This window comes from Urocampus carinirostris, chromosome 11 (assembly GCF_059441175.1).
Source record: "Urocampus carinirostris isolate Australia breed hairy pipefish chromosome 11, RoL_Ucar_1.0, whole genome shotgun sequence".
In the NCBI taxonomy this organism is placed as follows: Eukaryota; Metazoa; Chordata; class Actinopteri; order Syngnathiformes; family Syngnathidae; genus Urocampus; species Urocampus carinirostris.
The window spans coordinates 2,921,920-2,942,173 of NC_142359.1; the positions used below are offsets into that span (position 1 = coordinate 2,921,920).

General features: G+C 42.7%; 1 protein-coding gene across 3 annotated transcripts; it reads left to right on the plus strand.

Moving 5' to 3' along the window:
* Positions 1–1,225: 1,225 nt before the first annotated feature.
* On the plus strand, positions 1,226–19,780 carry svopl (SVOP-like). 3 transcript variants are annotated; one of them, XR_015852072.1, is made up of 16 exons: positions 1,226–1,431; positions 3,428–3,525; positions 6,349–6,437; positions 6,513–6,611; positions 9,174–9,245; positions 9,312–9,404; positions 10,523–10,586; positions 10,661–10,786; positions 10,857–10,985; positions 12,525–12,598; positions 12,675–12,871; positions 16,056–16,167; positions 16,248–16,329; positions 16,391–16,480; positions 19,004–19,117; positions 19,219–19,780. XR_015852072.1 is itself a non-coding variant. In XM_088348095.1 (16 exons), the coding sequence occupies exons 2-16, from the start codon at positions 3,429–3,431 to the stop codon at positions 19,228–19,230; spliced, it is 1,482 nt and encodes a 493-aa protein (XP_088204221.1). In that variant the 5' UTR covers positions 1,226–1,431; position 3,428; the 3' UTR covers positions 19,231–19,780. The 3 variants fall into 3 exon arrangements, 2 of the variants coding, with proteins under 2 accessions (XP_088204221.1, XP_088204223.1); XM_088348095.1 differs by having other exon boundaries at positions 9,312–9,436; XM_088348097.1 differs by lacking the exons at positions 1,226–1,431; positions 3,428–3,525.
* Positions 19,781–20,254: the final 474 nt, after the last annotated feature.

A 20,254-nucleotide genomic window follows, 5' to 3' on the forward strand; every position in this document is an offset into this window, starting at 1 on the left:
TTTTTTTCCTGGTATCTTTTGACGCATAATACTAACATTTTTGGGAGCTTATTGAGTCGGTTGCAAGATACACAACTGTATTCAATCACATTTTTTTAGTGGAAGTACAATGTTGGCAACAAGATTCACTTGATATAATTGGAAATCATTTGAATGCAACACAAACTTTTTCTTCTTTTATCCGTGTTTTCTTTTTCTACTTTTTTTTAAATTCCTTTAAAGAAAAGTCTCATTGTGTTTATATTTTCCGAGCTGTTGCTTTTTTCTTTTTGTTCTCTATTTACTTTTTTCCTACGTTTCTTTCTTTTCTTTTTTTCTGGCTTTTTTCTAAATGTTTCCTTCTTTTTTTCTCTTCCTTTTGTTTCCTTTTGTCTCAACTTTTCACTACTTTTTCATTTTGGTATTTTTTTCTTTTTTGTTCTATTCCCCCCTTCCTTTAAGTCATTTTGTGCATACTTTTACATACGTTTTGGTCATGTTGGGATGAAAGAAGCATAAACAACCCGAAGAGCCCTTTAGGACCCGAAAGAGCCGGTTCCTTTTAGTGAGCCGAGCCGAAGGAGCCGGTTCTCGACAAACTCTACTAACTTTACTCGACTTCGTTCAACTTCGACTCGACTTCAAAATACCGCATTTAGGACACAACGTCGGGGGAACCCGTGTATTTTTACCTTCATGCACTGTAACTTTGACTCGAGTCGCTTCTTAATTAGTAATTTGAGCCCTCAATTTTTTAATTTTTCCTTCTTTTTTTATCTTCCTTTTGTTTTTTTTCTCAGCTTTTCACTACTTTTTCATTTTGGTATTGTTTTCTTTTTTGTTCTATTCCCCCCCATCTCCTCCTTTAAGTCATTGTTTGCAGAATTTTACATAATATTTGGTCGTGTAGGGATTAAAGAAGCAAAAACAACCTGAAGAGCCGTTTGGGACCCGAAGGAGACGGTTCTCTTTAGTGAGCCGAGCCGAAGAAGCCAGTTCTCGAAAGCGTATGGGGAACCTGTGTATTTTTACCTTCATGCACTGTAACTTTGACTTAATTCGCTTCTTAATTAGCAAGTTCGAGCCCTGATTTTTGTGCGCTGGCTAGATTTTCTCGTGCGCTGAGAATGTGCAGGCAGTGCGCGCTTGGGAACATTGCTGGTGACATCCATGGTAATAATGATATAGAGGAGATTCATCCTATGGCCATTAGGAATCACGCCCCTGGACAAAGTGGTTCTGGATTTGCTCTCGTCTCGGCTTCCGTACTTGAGGCACCTGTTCTCACCTCCGGGACACGCACACTCTGCCAAGGCGGGCCACTTAGTTCTTCTTCCGCGTTTACACAACAAGAAAAAACACCGTGCCGGACCATTAACACCCTGACCAACTCATATACACCTTCTAAAGATTCGCTTGTTTTCTCAAGTTTCTCCATTTTGGACCTGACAGGTAGCGTCAAACATTTCTTCCGAAACTTCCAGACTCCGATGCAAAATTGCCCTGTTTTATGTTCGCGACTCTGATTTAGTATGTTTAAATTTTACTAACCGAAACTCAATACAGTGGATGTGTATCAAATTGATCCAAAGCAAAATTCGGCGTCGAAGTGGAGTATATTTAACACGATTTAAATAGCTATTAGACGTCGAAATGTCTCATGTCTAACACGGTCTTAAAAAAGGCATTTTCATTGAACAGCCAGGCTGCAATGCAAAATTCTCCCGTTTTATTTTTAAAACTCAGATTAAGTATGTTAAAATGTACTAATTGATATCCAGTACGGTCCATGTGTATCGAATTGACTTCATGCAAAATTCGGCGTTCAAGTGGGGTGTAATAAAATGCATTTAAATAGCTTGTAGCCATTAAAAGTTGTTAAACTCCCACAAAACGTTTACAACGCTCATAAAATCAAGCATTTTGATTTAACAGCCAGACTCCAATGCAAAATCTAACCATTTTATATTTGAACCACAGATTTATGAGTTGAAATTAACTAATCGAAACCCAAATACAGTCAATGTGTATCAAATGGATGTTGTGCAACATTCGGCATCCAAATGGAGTATATTAGGAGTGCGGGTAACAACCTGTTGGCAAAATCTTGACACGATCAATAAAAAGAGCAGTTGTATTAAACACAGAGACTCAAATCAAAAATATCCTCGTTTTATTCTCGTGCTTCAGATTTAGTAGGTTGAAATTTACTAACTAAAGCCCAATACCGTCGATTTTCTTTCAATTGAGTTTGTGCAAAATTCGGCGTTTAAGTGGAGTGTATTTAAAATCTTTTTAATATCTTGTTGGCTTTAAAAGTTGGTAAACTCCCACAAAATCACGACATGGTCTTTAAACAGAGCACTTGGATTAAACCGGCTCTTCAATGAATCATTTTAAATGCAGATTAGATTTTACTTCAATTTCGCTTCAAGCAGCATTGGCGACTTATTTTCCTCTAGAGGGCGCCACCCACCCACCCACCCACCAATGTAATTGACGCTCTATATTTTAAGACTGTACTATGTAAATTTCATCCATTTTCTGCACCGCTTATCCTCAGTAGGGTCGCGGGGGTGCTGGAGCCCATCCCAGCTATCTTTGGGCAGGGGACACCCTCAACTGCTTGCCAGCCAATCACAGAGAAGGACATTTCACTCGCTCATTCACACCTAGGGACAATTCGACCCGGCCAATAAACCTGAAATGCATGTCTTTGGAATGTGGGAGGAAACCGGAGTGCCCGGGGGAAACCCACACAAGTACGGGGAGAACATGCAAACTCCACACAGGAAGTTTCGATCTCATGACCTCAGAACTGTGCCGCACTCGCGCTAACCACTGCGGTGCCGTGCTGCCCTATTATGTAGGTTATTTAATTTTAATTTAACATCTGGAGAAAATTGTTTGGTGGAAATGATTCGGCAAGCTGACCTGTGAATCAAAGGGACAGTGTGTCATTTTTAGCACCTCATTGTGGTAAAAATGATAACTTAATTCATTAAAAAAAAGAAAAATAACACAGTTTAAAAATCATGAGCCTCTTTTACAGGAAGCCGACTTAATCGGCCGCCAACTTGCTGCTGCGGGTACCCCCCATAAAACAAAATCATGAAAGGGTTTGGAAAAAAATGATGCTATTTGGTCACTTGGAGTCTTGGTACTTTGTATTCTCATTCATTTTCGGTTTTATACACAATACAATGACACTCTAGTGGTTTATATAACGCACTGTCCCTTTAATATCAGAAGTTAAACGCAGAAACGTTTATTTTCGAGCCTAATAAATAGTAGAAAAAATCTGCAATGCACTAGGGAGCCGAAAGTCGAACCGCGATACAAAAAGCCGACACACTTTTCAATATTTTAACTGCAAATCATATGAAATACGACAAAAAGTCGACGTCGACTGCAATATGGCACTGTTTTCCTCTTCTTTTCCTTCCAGAATGGCCGACAGCATGAAAACTGAGCTGGTCAGCGCCATCTACCTGCAGGAGCTGGAACCGTCAGAGCAAACGGAAACACGAAAGCGCAATAACAAAGGTAACTTTTAAGGTGTTGTACGAAATTTGAATCTTTACTCGCTGTCGGCATCTCCTGGCTTTTGTCGTCATTGCGGCCTCTGTCGAACTCCACATGTTGCGCAAAGAAGATATACCGTATTTTCCGCACTATAAGGCGCACCTAAAAGCCTTTATTTATTTCAAAAGCTGACCATGCGCCTTATAATACAGTGCGCCTTATATATGGATCAATATTAAGTCGCAAAGTCTTGCAACTAAGGCAATTAGCCGCCGACTCGATTTTACCCCGAAGGCGAAGTCGTCCGCCGTGTATGCTGGGATTTATATACCGGCCTTTCATTTCCTAACCAATGTGTCAATCATCATTTGAATCAGTCACTATTGGCTAAAGTTATTCGGAGGTAAAGGGGGCGGATCCTTTTTATCATTTACAGGCTCGGATAGGCTAAAGGGGCGAAACAAAGCCTGCAATTGGCCGAAAAAGATGAACGTGAATCACACGTTGGGTTGCACTACGGCATAGAGAAAACATTCTTTACTATTCTGTATTTGTAAATATTTGACTCTCCTGGATTTACTACACTCACGGTTGTAAGAAGACCATGGTTACGTATCATTATTGAAGGTGATGGCTGCAAGAGAACCTAGGTGAGCTATGCGGCTTTATATTTTCCCGGTATCTTGTTTTAGAACCATCTTGATGTTTCTGTGATGAGTCTATTTTTTAACTCAATTCAATTCAAAGTGTTTATTGTCATATGCACAGTAAAGAACCCCGTTTCCCTGCACAATTTGAGGCAGGCAGGGGGTTATTAACTATATTATCAAAATTAGAAAACAAATATTGGTTCCCACTATAAATAAGCGTAACAAGGTGGACAGGTGTTACGCTTTCCCCCATCAGGAAACCGTAATAAAACATTGAAAAAGGTCAATTAAAGAGTGATACTTACTCTTCTTCTTAAATGTTTTCCCTCCAAAAATAGTATTACATTAGAAACTCGCGACTAAACTGATATAACTCTTATCAAAGATCAGGGGGGACAGTTCACACTGGGACACAACATATTGGAGAGATTTTAAACATGAAAAATGAACTTGGAACTGAAATTGACATCTCACTTACATTTGCAACAGGGGTCAATCAAACATAGCATTTTAGTGTACTTGTACTACAATCAGAGTAATCTATTTCAATTCATTTACCGTATTTTCCGCACTATAAGGAACACCGGGTTATAGGGCGCACCCCAAAAAAATAGTTTTTGGTCTTATTTTTGACATACATAAGACGCACCGGATTATAAGGCGCTACAATGGGAACGTGGACAAAACAGTCAGATGGTTCAGTCCAACTTATTACCCCCTTAACATTCCCAAAGCTTGCAAAGACGTGTCGAGAACACGTGCGGATGCGGTGTCCGTACGATGTCACTCAAATGCATCGTTCCATCATTCGGAAGGTTAAAGTCTTGGGATTCAAGAAATGCCAACCATTCCTTAGTTTCTATTTTCTTTTTCGCTCGCAACTTTACTGTATATATGACAATAAACACTTGGAATTGAGTTTAATTTAAAAATAGACACTCCATTCCATCCATTATCTGCACCGCTTATCACAGAAACATCGAGTTCAGTCTGAAACAAGATACAGGGGCAATATAAAACCCGGAGTAGCTCACCGAAGTCGTTGTGTTCATAATAATGTGCAGCCAATGTCCTCTTATATCCGTGAGGGTAGTAAATCCAGGAGAATAGAATATTTACAAATACAGAATAGAAAAAAATGCTTTCTCTATGCCGTCAGCCACGTGCTATACGCATTCATTTGTTTTGCCGTCCAAGCCAATGCCAGCCTGTAAATGATAAAAAGGATCCGCCCCTTGACCTATGAATAACTTTAGCCAATAGTGATCGATTCAACTGATGATTGACACGTATTTTTTGGCCAATTGCAGGCTTTGTTTTGCCGTCAAGCCAATGCCAGCCTGTAAATGATAAAAAGGATCCGTCCCTTGACCTCCGAATAACTTTAGCCAATAGTGATCGATTCAAATGATGATTGACACATTGGTTAGCCAATGAAACGCCGGTAAATAAATCCCAGCATACACCGCGGACTACTTGGCGTTCGGGGGAAAATCGAGTCGGCGGCTGCAAGTTAGTTGCAAGACTTTTCGACTTAATAATGGTCCATAAATAAGGCGCACTATACTATAAGGTGCATGGTCAGCTTTTGAAAAAAATAAAGGCTTTTAGGTGCGCCTTATAGTGCGGAAAATACGGTATCCTGCATACATATTAGTGTGTATTATGGTTAGAGGGCAGTTAAGCATTCAAGAAAATCTTTTAAAAATAAGTCTTGTTGTGGATTAACTGCAAGTCAGCAGCCTTCGAGCTGACTGTAGCCCATTGTGTGAAGACATCTGGCGGGAGTCATGAGATAATGTTGTTACAGGAAGTTACAATCGGGGAAGGAAAAACATCACGAGATGTGTTTTGAGCACAGTATAAAGCCCAGCGTCTCTTGGACGAATTTCGAACGTGGCTTGAATGAATGTTGCTGAATAAAGGACGTTCCCTTTTTGTCATATTGCTGTCTCTGCGTATAAAAGTGTAAGCCCATTTTTACACTAAATATACCATTTGATGCCACTGGGACACAAATGGGACCGAATAACAGGAACATAAGGGGTTTTTGACCTCAGTTGGGCATTGTTAACACATATTTAATAGAGAAAATATGCTGCTTTTAACTTGTCTAAGACCCCAAATGACGCACCCCACCTTGATTGTATTGAACGTCACCTGGAACATGAAATTGTGGGCTCTTTGTTTTCAGAGCAGACGTTTACAGTGGAAGAAGCGGTGGAGAGCATCGGATTTGGAAGGTTCCATGTCTTGCTGTTTGTCATCATGGGAAGTTCCAATGTAAGTCGATTTTCATTTCCATACGGAATGCGTCGTGATCACTCCAGCAGACCTTTGGATTGTGTTGGTTTTTAGATCATAGAGGCCATGGAGATCATGTTGTTGGCGGTGGTGTCTCCTGAGATTCGTTGCGAGTGGCATCTGGATGACTGGCAGGTGGCGCTGGTGTCCACGGTGAGTCGATTATGAAATCACATTTCCATCAGGTTGCAAAGCTATGCCCTGTTTTGATGGGCTTTTTTCATAAACTGAGTGATTTAAACACACTCGATTGCATTGAAAATTGGTGTTTCACTTTTTTATTCTTGTATAGCGCAGTGTTCATTTTACCTCTGAAAAGTGATGGGTCCCTGGATGCTCAAAAATCTATGGGTCCCAACCATTGTTCCCTGTCATTTTCCTCACGGGTCTGAGCGTTCACACAGTCGGTGAGCAACGCTTGAAACAACAATGAGCAACAGCAATCCCAAGTGTGGCAAGATAATTAATTGACATAACATCAAGTTACATTTTGCTGAGTTTCCGGCAATGCAAAATGATTTTTCTCTTTTGAATGAATTGACTCTGGTACTATTGCAAAGGTTGTACGGCCTACAAACGTCGTTTCTTCTTACAATTCTTTCACAAGATATCCATTTCTTTTTTTTTCCTGATATATTTTGTCGCATAATATTCACATTTTGGGGGGCTTATTTAGTCGTTGCACGATACACAACTGTACTTAATCACATTTTTGAGTGGAAGTAGAATGTTGGCAACAAGATTCACTCGATACAATTGGAAATTATTTGAATGCAACACAAACGGTTTTTTTTCGACTTTTTTTTAAAATTTCTTTTTTAAAAAGTCTCTTTGTGTTTATTTTTTCCCAGCTGTTACTTTTTTTCTTTTTGTTCTCCGTTTACTTTTTCCTACGTTTCTTTTTTTTCTTTTTTTGTGGCTTTTTTGAAATTTTTCCTTCTTTTTTCTCTTCCTTTTGTTTCTTTTTTTCTCAGCTTTTCACTACGTTTTCATTTTGGTATTTTTTTCTTTTTTGTTCTATTTCCCATTCCTTTAAGTCATTTTGTGCACAATTTTACATAATATTTGGTCGTGTAGGGATTAAAGAAGCAAAAACAACCCGAAGAGCCGTTTGGGACCCTAAAGAGCCGGTTCTTTTTAGTGAGCCGAGCCGAAGAAGCCGGTTCTCGACACTCTACTAACTTGACTCAACTTCGTTCTCCTTCGACTCGACTTCAAAATACCGCATTTAGGACACGTCAGGGAAACCCGTGTATTTTGACCTTCATGCACTGTAACTTTGACTTAAGTCGCTTCTTAATTAGTAATTATGAGCCCTCGTTTTTGTGCACTGGCTAGATTTTCTTGTGAGCTGAGAATGTGCGCAATTGCGCACGCACGCAGCTTAGAGGGAACACTGGTGACATCCACTCCTGTGCGGAGTTTGCATGTTCTCCCTGTGCTTATGTGGGTTTCCTCCGGATGCTCTAGTTTCTTCCCACATTCCAAAACAAACATGCATGTCAGGTTAATTGGACGGTCCAAATTGTCCCTAGGTGTGAATGAGCGTGCGAATTGTCTGTCCCTGTGTGCCCTGTGATTGGCTGGCAACCAGTTCGGGGTGTTCCCCCTGCCCAGTGCCCGAAGATAGCTGGGGTGGGCTCCAGCACCCCCGCGACCCTACTGAGGATAAGCGGCACAGATAATGGATGGATTGATGGATAGGTTAATTGGCTGGTCCAAATTGTCCCTAGGTGTGAATGAGCGAGCGAATTGTCTGTCCCTGTGTGCCCTGAGACTGGCTGGCAACCAATTGAGGGTGTCCCCTGCCCACTGCCCGGAGCTAACTGGAATGGGCTCCAGCACCCCCGCGACCCTACTGAGGATAAGCGGTGCAGATAATGGATGGATGGATGGATAGGTTAATTGGCCGGTCCAAATTGTCCTTAAGTGTGGATGTGCGAGTGAGTTGTCTGTCTTTGTGTGCCATTTGAGTGGCTGGCAACCAGTGTCCCCTGCCTGAAGATAACTGGAATGGGCTCCAGCACCCCCGCGACCCTACTGAGGATAAGCGGCACAGATAATGGATGGATTGATGGATAGGTTAATTGGCTGGTCCAAATTGTCCCTAGGTGTGAATGAGCGAGCGAATTGTCTGTCCCTGTGTGCCCTGAGACTGGCTGGCAACCAATTGAGGGTGTCCCCTGCCCACTGCCCGGAGCTAACTGGAATGGGCTCCAGCACCCCCGCGACCCTACTGAGGATAAGCGGCGCAGATAATGGATGGATGGATGGATGGATGGGTTGTAGGGGCACCATTTCCATTTCCTTGAGTGTCTTGGGCATGTACAGCCTGGTGGCGCCCAAGTACACAGAATATAATTTATTATTTTGGGGGTATGGCGCCCGCCCCGAGACTGGGAGGTTGCTGGTTCAAGCCCCGGCCGGGTCATACCTAAGACTTTAAACATTGGTACTCATTGCCTCCATGCTTGGCGCTCGGCATTAAGGGTTGGAATTGGGGGGTTTGGTCACCTAATGACTCCCAACACATCAGTCGGGTTGAGCGAGGGGGCTGGGAACCCCCTCCTCTGTAAACCTCCCAAAAAGAATCAGAAATATGAATGTGTTCTTGACTCTAGCCACGTCCCACTAGGCGGCTATGGCTCTGGTATAAATATACATGTATATATATTTTTTTTTTTCACCAGTAATTTTTGATTTTTGTAATTGCAGATGGTGTTTTTCGGCTTCATGGTGTGCGGCGTGCTCAGTGGATATGTGGCGGACAATTACGGCCGTTGGAAGGTTGCATATTCGACTGCTTTGTCCCACGTGGTGCAAAGACCTCAGCATTTGTGTGGATTTCGCTAGGTTGTATATGGAGGTTTCCTGTGGAGCGCCTACTTCTCCCTCCTCACCTCCTTCGCGCCGTCCTACACCTGGTTCATCTTCTTGCGCAGCATGGTAGGATGCGGTGTGGCCGGAGTCTCACAGGGGTCAGTTTCACATGCTTCTTTATTGTCTAGATCAGGGGTGTCAAACTCATTTGAACTCGGGGGGGGGGGGCACACGGAAGAACAAACATTCTGTCGGAGGGCCGGACCAGTAGATTAAAGAGAAACAAAAAAACACACACTGGCTGCAGCATTTTGTACCAGCTGAAGACTCTTGATTTTGGACTTCGGGAGCCCGGAGAGTAGGGCATTACAGTCATCGAGACGGGAAGTAATAAACGCGTTATAATCTCCGCATCCGACTGAGACGGCATAGGGAGAGTTAAGCAATATTGCGAAGATGGAAAAAAACTGTTCTAGGAATATTTTTAACGTGTGTTTGAAAGGACAGATTTGGGTCAAATGTGACACCTATTTTTGACTGAGTCACTCTGGGTGATATTACATGAAATGAAATGATTTGCATTTATATAGCACTTTTCAAGTCAAGACTTCCCAAAGCGCTTTACAATGTGCTCCACATTTCCCAATAGCGGCCTTGCAGCCATGTAAGGCGCTAACCTGCTTATTGGGCGTATTAGGGGTTCAGTGTCTTACCCAAGGACACTTCGACATGTAACACGGACGAGCCGGGATTCGACCTGGGATCCCTTGATCCCAAGACGAGCACTCTACCTCCTGAGCTACTGCCGCCCCATTTGTCAATATTCAAAGCAGTTTTTGAGAACAAGTCACGGCATTTAGAGGGACCATTTAGATGGAGCATTTCGGTCTTTTCAGAGTTAAGGCGCAAGAAGTTGAGTGACATCCATTCTTTCATCTCAGTGAGGCAGGCCTCCAAATTTCCACTGTTTAGTGTGGAAGATTCCTCCATCGGAAGATATAGTTGAGTGTCATCTGCGTAGCAATGGAAACTGATATTATACTTTCGAATAACATCACCTCATGGAAGCACGTAAATGCTGAAAAGAAGGGGGCCAAGTACTGAACCCTGCGGAACACCACAGGCTCAGATGTCATTTCACCATTTTTAGTTGAGTGACATCCATTCTTTTATCTCAGTGAGGCAGGCCTCCAAATTTCCACATTTTAGTGTGGCAGTTTTCTCCATTGTTGTCTATTATGCAGGTTTGTGTTGAAGACGGAGTTCATCCCAGCCAAGTATCGGGCCATTCTGCTGCCTCTGGCCGTGGTGGGTTCCCAGCAGAAAGCTTCACCTGATGCTCCCATCCTACCGGACTGGACATGCTATTTTTGTGTTTTCAGGTCTTCTGGATGTGCGGGTCCATGCTCATCATCCTACTGGGGATGCTGGTGGTGCCCACCTTAGGATGGAGATGGATGATCCGCATCTCTGTGGCCCCCAGCATCATTCTCCTCTACCTTTTCAAGGTCTGCTTTTGACACCGAGGTGCCCGGAATTCGAAAAATGATGTCCGCTGCGGTCTTTTACCCGTTTCAGTTCATTCCCGAGTCGGCTCGCTTCAACGTGTCGGCGGGCAACGTCGCGGCTGCCATGGACACATTGGAACGGATCGCCAAGATGAACAAAACTTCTCTGCCTCCTGGACGTCTGGTCGACTCGGTTGCGGTGCGATTAAAGGCCGACTATGTTCTCATAATGCAATTGTTGGGAATTCATTATCAAAATGTTCCGTTTACCAAATTGTTCGAATGAATTATCTGACTCTATTAACCAAACACAGATTTTATTTCATTAACAATTTAACTAAGTGTACTCCATCAAAAACGGCGGAATTAGTGACGTTGGAGTCTCTGGGAAGCCCTTTTTCTCAAGTCCTTTACCCTTTTCTTATTGGCCATCTTCTCCCCTCATAATGGTGTGTCGACTCCTCCCATGGGCGCACCGAGGAAGCCACCTGGGCTTCACCATCTTGTAGACGAGCGTCCCGATGTCTGGGGTACTCAAAACAACACCCAGCGCTTCTCTAAACAACGCCTGCCGTCCTCCGTCAGTCCTGTTATCAACAGAACTAGACAAAATATTCTGCATTTGGAACAGCCTGACCTGTCATTGAACTAAAGCCTACTCAGTGAAAATCTTCATTGCATTATGAGTCAATCGTATAAAATCCTTTATAGTCAAATGTATAAACTCCTTCGATATTAATAAGAACATTTGTACAGTTCGTAATACAATTGAATATGAATATATATTATATAAAATACACTGGAATAATGAAAATGGGAAATGGTCTGCATTCTTATAGCAATTTTCAAGTCAATGAAGACCTCCCAAAGTGCTTCACAATGGGCTTCACACTTACCTATTTACACACACACACACTCACACACCGAGAGCGGAGTCAGCCATGCAAGGCGCCTACCTGCTTATTTGGGGCATTAGGGATTCAGTGTCTTGCCCAAGGACACTTCGACATATAACTCGAATGCCCCATTATATATTACTGTTATAGTCAAATCGCCCTCCGGTAGGAAAATTCGCCCGAGTAGGGAAATTTGGCAAGAACACCAACAGTCCGGTTATTATTGCGTTGTGGAAAATTCATTAAACAACAAAATCCGGCTGTCATGTCCATGGGAGGGGGCAGACATTTTGAAACGTGTTGTCAAGTGAAGATGACATAATGCCAGCTCAGATGTTGGAAACCCAAAATGTTAAAATGGCTATATTAGAGGTGTTGTAAAAGGATAGTGGGATGTTTGGACGCATTCTAAGGGATGGGCAGGGCACCTGTATGATGCGGCAGGGATAAACCAGCGAAAGTTGTCGGGCCCTGCTGTTGAACAGTAGAGTGCGTTGTGACATGGCCGCTTTCTCGTGTCCCGTTTCATCTGGAGGGACGAAGGCATCAGCAACTTTGGTGCCGAGGTGCTTAACTTGTTTGGGTGTTTGGGCATTTGGGTCGGTCATGGTCCAAAGATTTTTGTGTCTTTTTTGCTACTTTTTCGCTTTTTTTAATCTTCTTTGTTTTTGTATGTGTTTGTCTTGCTGTCGGTCACCCATCTCAAGGGATATGACCAGGGTAGATAGATAGATAGACCCCCCCCAGAAATTAAAAACATATGTTCAGAGCTGCAAAAAAATAAAAGCTGGTGCAATTAGATTGGGACAGTGTGGGTTCTGATGGGTATTTATCTCTTTTAGAAGGAGCGAGGCAGCTGGAGGATTCTTCTCAATTCCACCTTCCGGAGGACATCCTTGCTCCTCTGGTACTCATGGTGAGGAACATCAAACAGGTCATCAAAGAAGGTGGAATGATTCCTGCTCACTTCCCATTTCTGACGACGTCATCAGGTTTGTAGCCTCCTTCGCGTACTACGGCTCGGTTTTAAGCAGCTCGGAGCTCCTGGAGAAGAACTTGTTGTGCGTCACCGACGGCGACCATCAGCATCAAGTCAAGCACACCCTGGAGGGAAGGCATTGTTACTGCATCCCTTTTGCAGCCAGCGACTACCAGACTCTGCTCATCAGCTGCCTTGGAGAGGTTACGCGTGAGTTGAGAGAGAGAGAGAAAGAGAGAGAGGTGTCAGAAAAAGAGAGAGAGAGAGGTGTCAGAAAAAGAGAGAGAGAGAGGTGTCAGAAAAAGAGAGAGAGAGAGGTGTCAGGAAAAGAGAGAGAGAGAGGTGTCAGGAAAAGAGAGAGAGAGAGGTGTCAGTAAAAGAGAGAGAGAGAGAGGTGTCAGGAAAAGAGAGAGAGAGAGGTGTCAGGAAAAGAGAGAGAGAGAGGTGTCAGGAAAAGAGAGAGAGAGAGAGAGAGAGAGAGGGGTGTCAGGAAAAGAGAGAGAGAGAGGGGGGTGTCAGGAAAAGAGAGAGAGAGAGAGCGAGAGAGAGAGGTGACAGAAAAAGAGAGAGAGGTGTCAGAAAATGAGAGAGGTGTCAGAAAAAGAGGGAGGGAGAGAGAGAGGTGTCAGAAAAAGAGAGGGAGAGAGAGAGAGAGAGATGTCAGAAAAAGAGAGAGAGAGAGAGAGGTGTCAGAAAAAGAGAGAGAGAGAGAGAGGTGTCAGAAAAAGAGAGAGAGAGAGAGGTGTCAGAAAAAGAGAGGGAGAGAGAGAGAGGTGTCAGAAAAAGAGAGAGAGAGAGAGAGAGGTGTCAGAAGGAAGGAGACTGAGCGAGAGAGTGAGGTGTCAGAAGGAAGGAGACGGAGAGAGAGAGTGAGGTGTCAGAAGGAAAGAGACGGAGAGAGAGAGTGAGGGAGAAGGAAAGAGACAGAGAGAGAGAGTGAGGGAGAAGGAAAGAAAAGGAGAGAGTGAGGGAGAAGGGGAGAGAAGGAGAGTGAGGGAGAAGGAAAGAGACGGAGAGAGTGAGGGAGAAGGAAAGAGACAGAGAGAGAGAGAGTGAGGGAGAAGAAAGGCAGAAGATCGAGAGAGGAGGCTTGACAGAGACTCAAGCGACACTAATTCGGCTAATTCGGCGATATATTCGATGGAGTTCACTTACCGTATTTTCCGCACTATAAGGCGCACCGGGTTATAGGGCGCACCCCGAAAAAATAGTTTTTGGTCCTATTTTTGACATACATAAGACGCACCGGATTATAAGGCGCTACAATGGGAACGTCCACAAAAAAATTAGATAGTCAGATAGTTCAGTCCAACTGATTACCCCCTTAACATTCCCAAAGCTTGCAAAGACGCAAATACGTGTCGAGAACACGTGCGGATGCGGTGTCTGTACAATGTCACTCAAATGCATCGTTCCATCATTCGGAAGGTTAAAGTCTTGGGATTCAAGAAATGCCAACCAATCCTTAGTATCAATTTTCTTTTTCGCTCGCAACTTTACTGTGCATATGACAATAAACACTTGGAATTGAGTTTAATTTAAAAATAAACACTCTATTCCATCCATTATCTGCACCGCTTATCACAGAAACATCGAGTTCAGTCTGAAACAAGATACAGGGATAATATATAGCCGGAGTAGCTCACCGAAGTCGTTGTGTTCATAAGAATGTGCAGCCAATGTCCTCTTATATCCGTGAGGGTAGTAAATCCAGGAGAATAAAATATTTACAAATACAGAATAGAAAAAAATGCTTTCTCTATGCCGTCAGCCACGTGCTATACACATTCATCTTTTTCGGCCAATTGCAGGCTTTGTTTTGCCGTCAAGCCAATGCCAGCCTGTAAATGATTAAAATGATCCGCCCCTTGACCTCCGAATAACTTTAGCCAATAGTGATCGATTCAAATGATGATTGACACATTGGTTAGCCAATGAAACGCCGGTAAATAAATCCCAGCATACACCGCGGACTACCTGGCGTTCGGGGGGAAATCTAGTCGGCGGCTGCAAGTTAGTTGGAAGACTTTGCAATTTTAAAATTGATCCATAAATAAGGCGCACTGTATTATAAGGCGCATGGTCAGCTTTTGAAAAAAATAAAGGCTTTTAGGTGCGCCTTATAGTTCGGAAAATACGGTAGTTAAATTGTTTAAGAAATTAAATCTGCCCCCGTGGTGAAATGCCGGTCTCTCGTTCATTTTTCCATCAAGAAACGAGCACGCATTGTTCGGTGAATGTAGGTTGTGTTTGGTCAATGGAGTCAGATAACTAATTCGAACAATTTGGTAAACGATACATTTTAATATTTAATTCCTAACAGTAAGTTTCGCCTTTGTGAAAAATTTGAAGTACTAGGCGATCAGCGTCTCGACCTCATAGCTTGCCTTTCTAGCATTTTCATTTGACTCGCTGGGTTTCGTGAAAAAGCGCCGCTGTGCCGTTAGAACAGCTTCAAGTTGCTTCACCTTTTCACAGTTTGCTTCCGGATAGCAGATTTTAGTTTGGTCTGGCAGCAATATTAATATTGCTAATATTAATATTCTTTGAAAACAAGTCTCAGTCTCTTGGCAAGTTAGACAGATTCAGTCTTGGATTCAAGTCAATCAAAAAATACTTCAATTTACACTGGTCCGCACAGTCAAGTCTATTTGTGACACCCTTAAACACAAGAAGTCTCAAAGATTCTTACAGACAACCATTACACTAAGCACTTCAACACCAAACACACTTATTAATGCAACATCCGTTTTGGCCTGGTCAGGGGGATGATGAAACGAGCACGCATTGTTAGGTGAATTTTGTCAGGGATAGACATTATTAAAACTATTTAGTGGCTATATTTGCACAGATAAAATACAATGTATATAGTTTAATTCTACATGATGGTGGAAGCAAAGAACTCACGTCCTTCCTGGCTGAGGTCCCGAACAGAGAGAGGGAGTGTTTATTAACGTCAGAGGAATCAGTACGGACAAGAACACGACTTCAAAATAAAAGAATACACGATTGATAAACGTACAAGAGATGCAATTAGACTGATTATTGAAACGTTGCTTCATGTGTGTGTGTGTATGAGAAACATCGTTTTTATATTTAGTAATATAAAAACAAGCTCATTACCTTGAGACAGAAATTCAAGAGATTTACATTGAAAACCTGACAATGTAGGTTGTGTTTGGTCAATGAGTCAGATAACTCATTCGAACAATTTGGTTAACGGTACATTTTAATACTTATTTCCTAACACTCTGCAAGAGATAAGGTTTTTGAATGGTACTGGAGAAATTGGAAAATTGGCTTTTTAAGTCCTTAAAAGGTACTTGAATTTGCCACGGTGTCTGGGACATTCTTTTATAAACCGAGTGGTGAACCTCTTCCTGTGTCTTTGCAGTCGTGCCAGTGAACATCTTCCTCCTCAACGTGTTGGGTCGTCGCAAAAGTTTGATGGTGTTGCAGTTGGCGGCGGCCATCTTCTTTTTGCTGCTGAACATCTGCACCAGCATGTAAGAACCTTCCTGTCCGACGCCATCAACCCACTTGTTTTTTTTCTCAAGACCTTCTCTCACCTTCTTGCAACCTTCAGGTTGGGATTCACCTTCATTTTGTTCTTTCTTCGCTCAGTGGTCTCCATGAATTTCAACGCTGTTTATATCTACACCGCCGAGGTACGTCCGGGAGATTCGAATGTTCGAGTATTTGCCCGACTTCTGCTTGCATAACTTTCAGGTGTATCCGACCGTGTCACGTTCTCTCGGAATGGGCTTTTGTACATCCGTCAGTCGCGTCGGAGGAATGATCGCTCCTTTTGTTGCACAGGTTTGTTCTCTGGGTTTTTTTGTGTGTGTGTTATCAACCATGTGTTAAAGTCAATCATTATTAAGACTATTTCGTGGCCATATTTACCCAAATAAAATCCTTATATATTGTTAAAATCTAATCATAGCAAGAGCAGATTTCACTCACGTCCTCCATGATCTTGAAGAAGGGAAAGAGACCCCGCCCACAACGTGGGCGTAATTTATTATACTTCAGGGAGAAACAGTACACATGAACATTTCACAATAAAAGAATATAAGATTGACAAACGTACAAGAGATGCAATTAGACTGATTATTGAAACGTTACTTCATGTGTGTGTGTGTGTGTGTGTGTGTGAAAGTAATATAAAAACAAGCTCATTACCTTGAGACAGAAATTCAAGAGATTTACATTGAAAACCTGACACCATGACACAAGCTAGCACCAAAGTCCTTGTTAATTAGGTGTTAAAGGGGGTGTAGGCGTCACGACCAGAACAGAATCAGGACCCAAATCCGTAGCGTTAACCACAAGTTTATTGATGGAAAGAGGAAAGGCAGCAGAGCAGGAGATGGCAGTGTCAAGGACGGAAAAAACAGGTCGAAAGCTGGGACAGGAGAGCAAAAATGTGGTCGGGAGCAAAAACTAGTCGTAAGCCAGGACGGGAGAGAAAAACGTAGTCGGGGTCAAAAACAGGTAGAAGCCGGAGACAAACGGGGAGATTAGGAACGGACGGGTGGGGAAACGGGTGCAAAAAGCGGGACCGACGGGAGTCACAGTCAAAACGCTTGCCTTGTAGAAACAGAGGTTGGCTGACGGACTGACAACAGGAGAGTGAAAGGACTGGGCTTAAAAAGGGCAGGGAACCAGATAGCCCGCAGGGGTTGGCGCCAAACAAGCGGGCACAAGTGATCCAAATCAGTCATCATGACAGTAGGAAGTGATTTAAATGATTAACATGACCATTTCCAAGTTCCTTGTAATTATTTATGAAATAGTTTGGTCTAAGGATTAATCTAGATACATGGTTCCATTTTTGTGCTTTCAACTAGTGGTTCTCAACTTGTCCGACCTGAGGACCGACCAATCCACCCTGATGACAAGTTGCGAACCAAATCAAAAAAATTTATCGAATGATTGTGCCGGTTGGTTTCCTCCCATGTTCCAAAAACATGCGTGTCAGGTGAATTGGCCGGTCCAAATTGTCCTTAGGTGTGAATGAGCGAGTGAGTTGTCTGTCTCTGTGTACCATGAGACTGGCCGGCAACCAGTTCAGGGTGTCCGCTGCCCACTGCCCGAGGATAGCCCGGATGGGCTCCAGCACCCCCGCGACCCTACTGAGGATAAGTGGTTCAGATAATGGATGGATGGATAGGTTAAATGGCCGGTCCAAATTGTTCCTAGGTGTGATAGAGCGAGTGAGTTGTCCTGGCAACCAATTCAGGGTGTCCTCTGCCCACTGCCCGTAGATAGCTGGGATGGGCTCCAGCACCCCCGCGACCCTACTGTGGATAGGCGGCTCAGAAAATGGACAGATGGAGGATTATGCAGTTTAATGCAGGGATAGTAGAATATGTTCCCCTTTTTTTATTAAAAAAAAATAACAACTAGCAAAACCAATTTCTTCAAGTATCGTATATAAGCCTACACACCCGAGTGACCCTCGAGAACTGCTTTAAAATAGCCACACACTAAAAGAAATTCCCACCCAAAATATTTTACAAAATTCTAATCACTTAATTTCGGGGCTAATAATGATGACTGTTCAGGTAAAAAGCCATTTACTGTACATTCAAGCAGTGTTTCAATGGCAGATCTTTGTGCTATATTGTCTTATTACGCAATCGTTTCCTTTTTGGACTTTTCCACTTTTCCTTCCCTTTATCGCTAACTTTCTCGGAACCCATTTTTATGGCAGTGTCTGAAACTCGTGACTAAAAGTTACGGGATACCTTAAAGTTGCCTGCCATATTTTTCACAACTTGAAACACAATAAGACTCATCGCAAAATAAACCCTGTTGTTGCAAAGTATTAAATATTGATCATCAGAATATATAACTGAACAACACTTTAATATTAAGTTTATCATAAATCTACGTATAGCATAATTGCATGTATATGACACCGCCGTTCAGGTTAATAATATTGGGTCATGTTGGGATCAAAGAAGCAAAAACATCCCGAAGAGCCGTTTAGGACCCGAAAGAGCCGGTTCCTTTTAGTGAGCCGAGCCGGACAAGCCGGTTCTCGAAAAACTCTACTGACTTTACTCAACTTCATTCTACTTCGGCCTTGACTTCAAAATACCGCATTTAGAACACAGCGTCAGGGGAACCCGTGTATTTTTACCTTCATGCATTGTAACTTTGACTTCATTCGCTTCTTAATTAGCAATTTCGAGCCTTGATTTTTGTGAGCTGACTAGATTTTCTTGTGCACTGAGAATTTTGTGCTTGGAGGGAACACTGCTTTAAAGAATGTCAATAATCTTAGCCAGTGATTTTAACCTCCTGCGTGATGCTGATGTATTTGTACCTCAGGTTCTCATGGCTCAGTCCGTGATTCTGGCTCTGAGTCCATTTAGCGTCGCGTGCGGACTCTGCGCTGTGGGGAGTCTCCTGTTGCCCATCGAAACCAAAGGTCGAGCTATGTTGGTAAGCCATGACTTTCTTCTGAACACCGTATTCTTCTTGGAACCCTGCCCTCCTCGTTTTAACTGTCAAATTCAGACTTTTTCTTTTTTCTATTTTCCCAGCAAACATCTTGAGGATTGCAAATGGGGGGAAACCGTTTTGCCGTTTGGTATTGTAAGGTCTGGAAAGCGGGGAGCACGGTGATGCCTGTGGCCGGCCTCGGAATCGAAAGGTCTGGTTTGGAATTTCCGCTTGTACTGAGCAGTTTTCCCTTCCCAAAAAGGTGTATTGCACATAGAATTATATTTTCCATGAAAATTGGAATTAGCAGAGTATTTTGGAAGAAAGCAGGGTTCGTACGGGTGCTTGAAATCCTTGAAAATGCGTGACTTTTATGTTTTGTTTTTGAGGTTTAATAAGTGCTTGAATTTTAGGTGAAATGCTTGTAAATGTTTGAAATTCTTGTTATGTTTCTTACGTGAGGTGTTGGGCTAGGATTTGGGCTTCGAATAAGGGGTTTAAACTTATTATATGGTTCCAAAGTAGGATTGGAGCTAGGGTTGGAAACCAAGGTTTAGGCGTTCTGAATAAGGTTGAGTTAGGTGTAAGTTTAGGGGTAGGAACTAGCGTTTGAGCTCCATGTTCGGGTTCTAAACTGAATATCTATCTATCTAGACATCTAGACATCTAGACATCTATCTAGACATCTATCTAGACATCTCTCTATCTAGACATCTCTCTATCTATCTCTCTATCTAGACATCTATCTAGACATCTATCCATCTATCTATCTAGACATCTATCCATCTATCTCTCTATCTAGACATCTATCCATCTATCTCTCTATCTAGACATCTATCCATCTATCTCTCTATCTAGACATCTATCCATCTATCTCTCTATCTAGACATCTATCCATCTATCTCTCTATCTAGACATCTATCCATCTATCTATCTAGACATCTATCTCTCTATCTAGACATCTATCTCTCTATCTAGACATCTATCTCTCTATCTAGCTAGACATTTATCTATCTAGCTAGACATCTATCTCTCTATCTTCTATATAGACATCTATCTATCTATCTAGACATCTATCTCTCTATCTATCCATCTATCTTGGTCATATCCCTCAAGAGGGGTGACCGACAGCAAGAC

Bases quoted from the DNA above. Each gene is read 5' to 3' on its own strand.
- svopl (XM_088348095.1), top strand. From the start codon at position 3,429: ATGGCCGACAGCATGAAAACTGAGCTGGTCAGCGCCATCTACCTGCAG. The intron at 9,437-10,522 runs GTCAGTTTCACA...TCTATTATGCAG, and splicing joins GTGGCCGGAGTCTCACAGGG to GTTTGTGTTGAAGACGGAGT. The intron at 16,481-19,003 runs GTTTGTTCTCTG...TTTGTACCTCAG, and splicing joins TCGCTCCTTTTGTTGCACAG to GTTCTCATGGCTCAGTCCGT.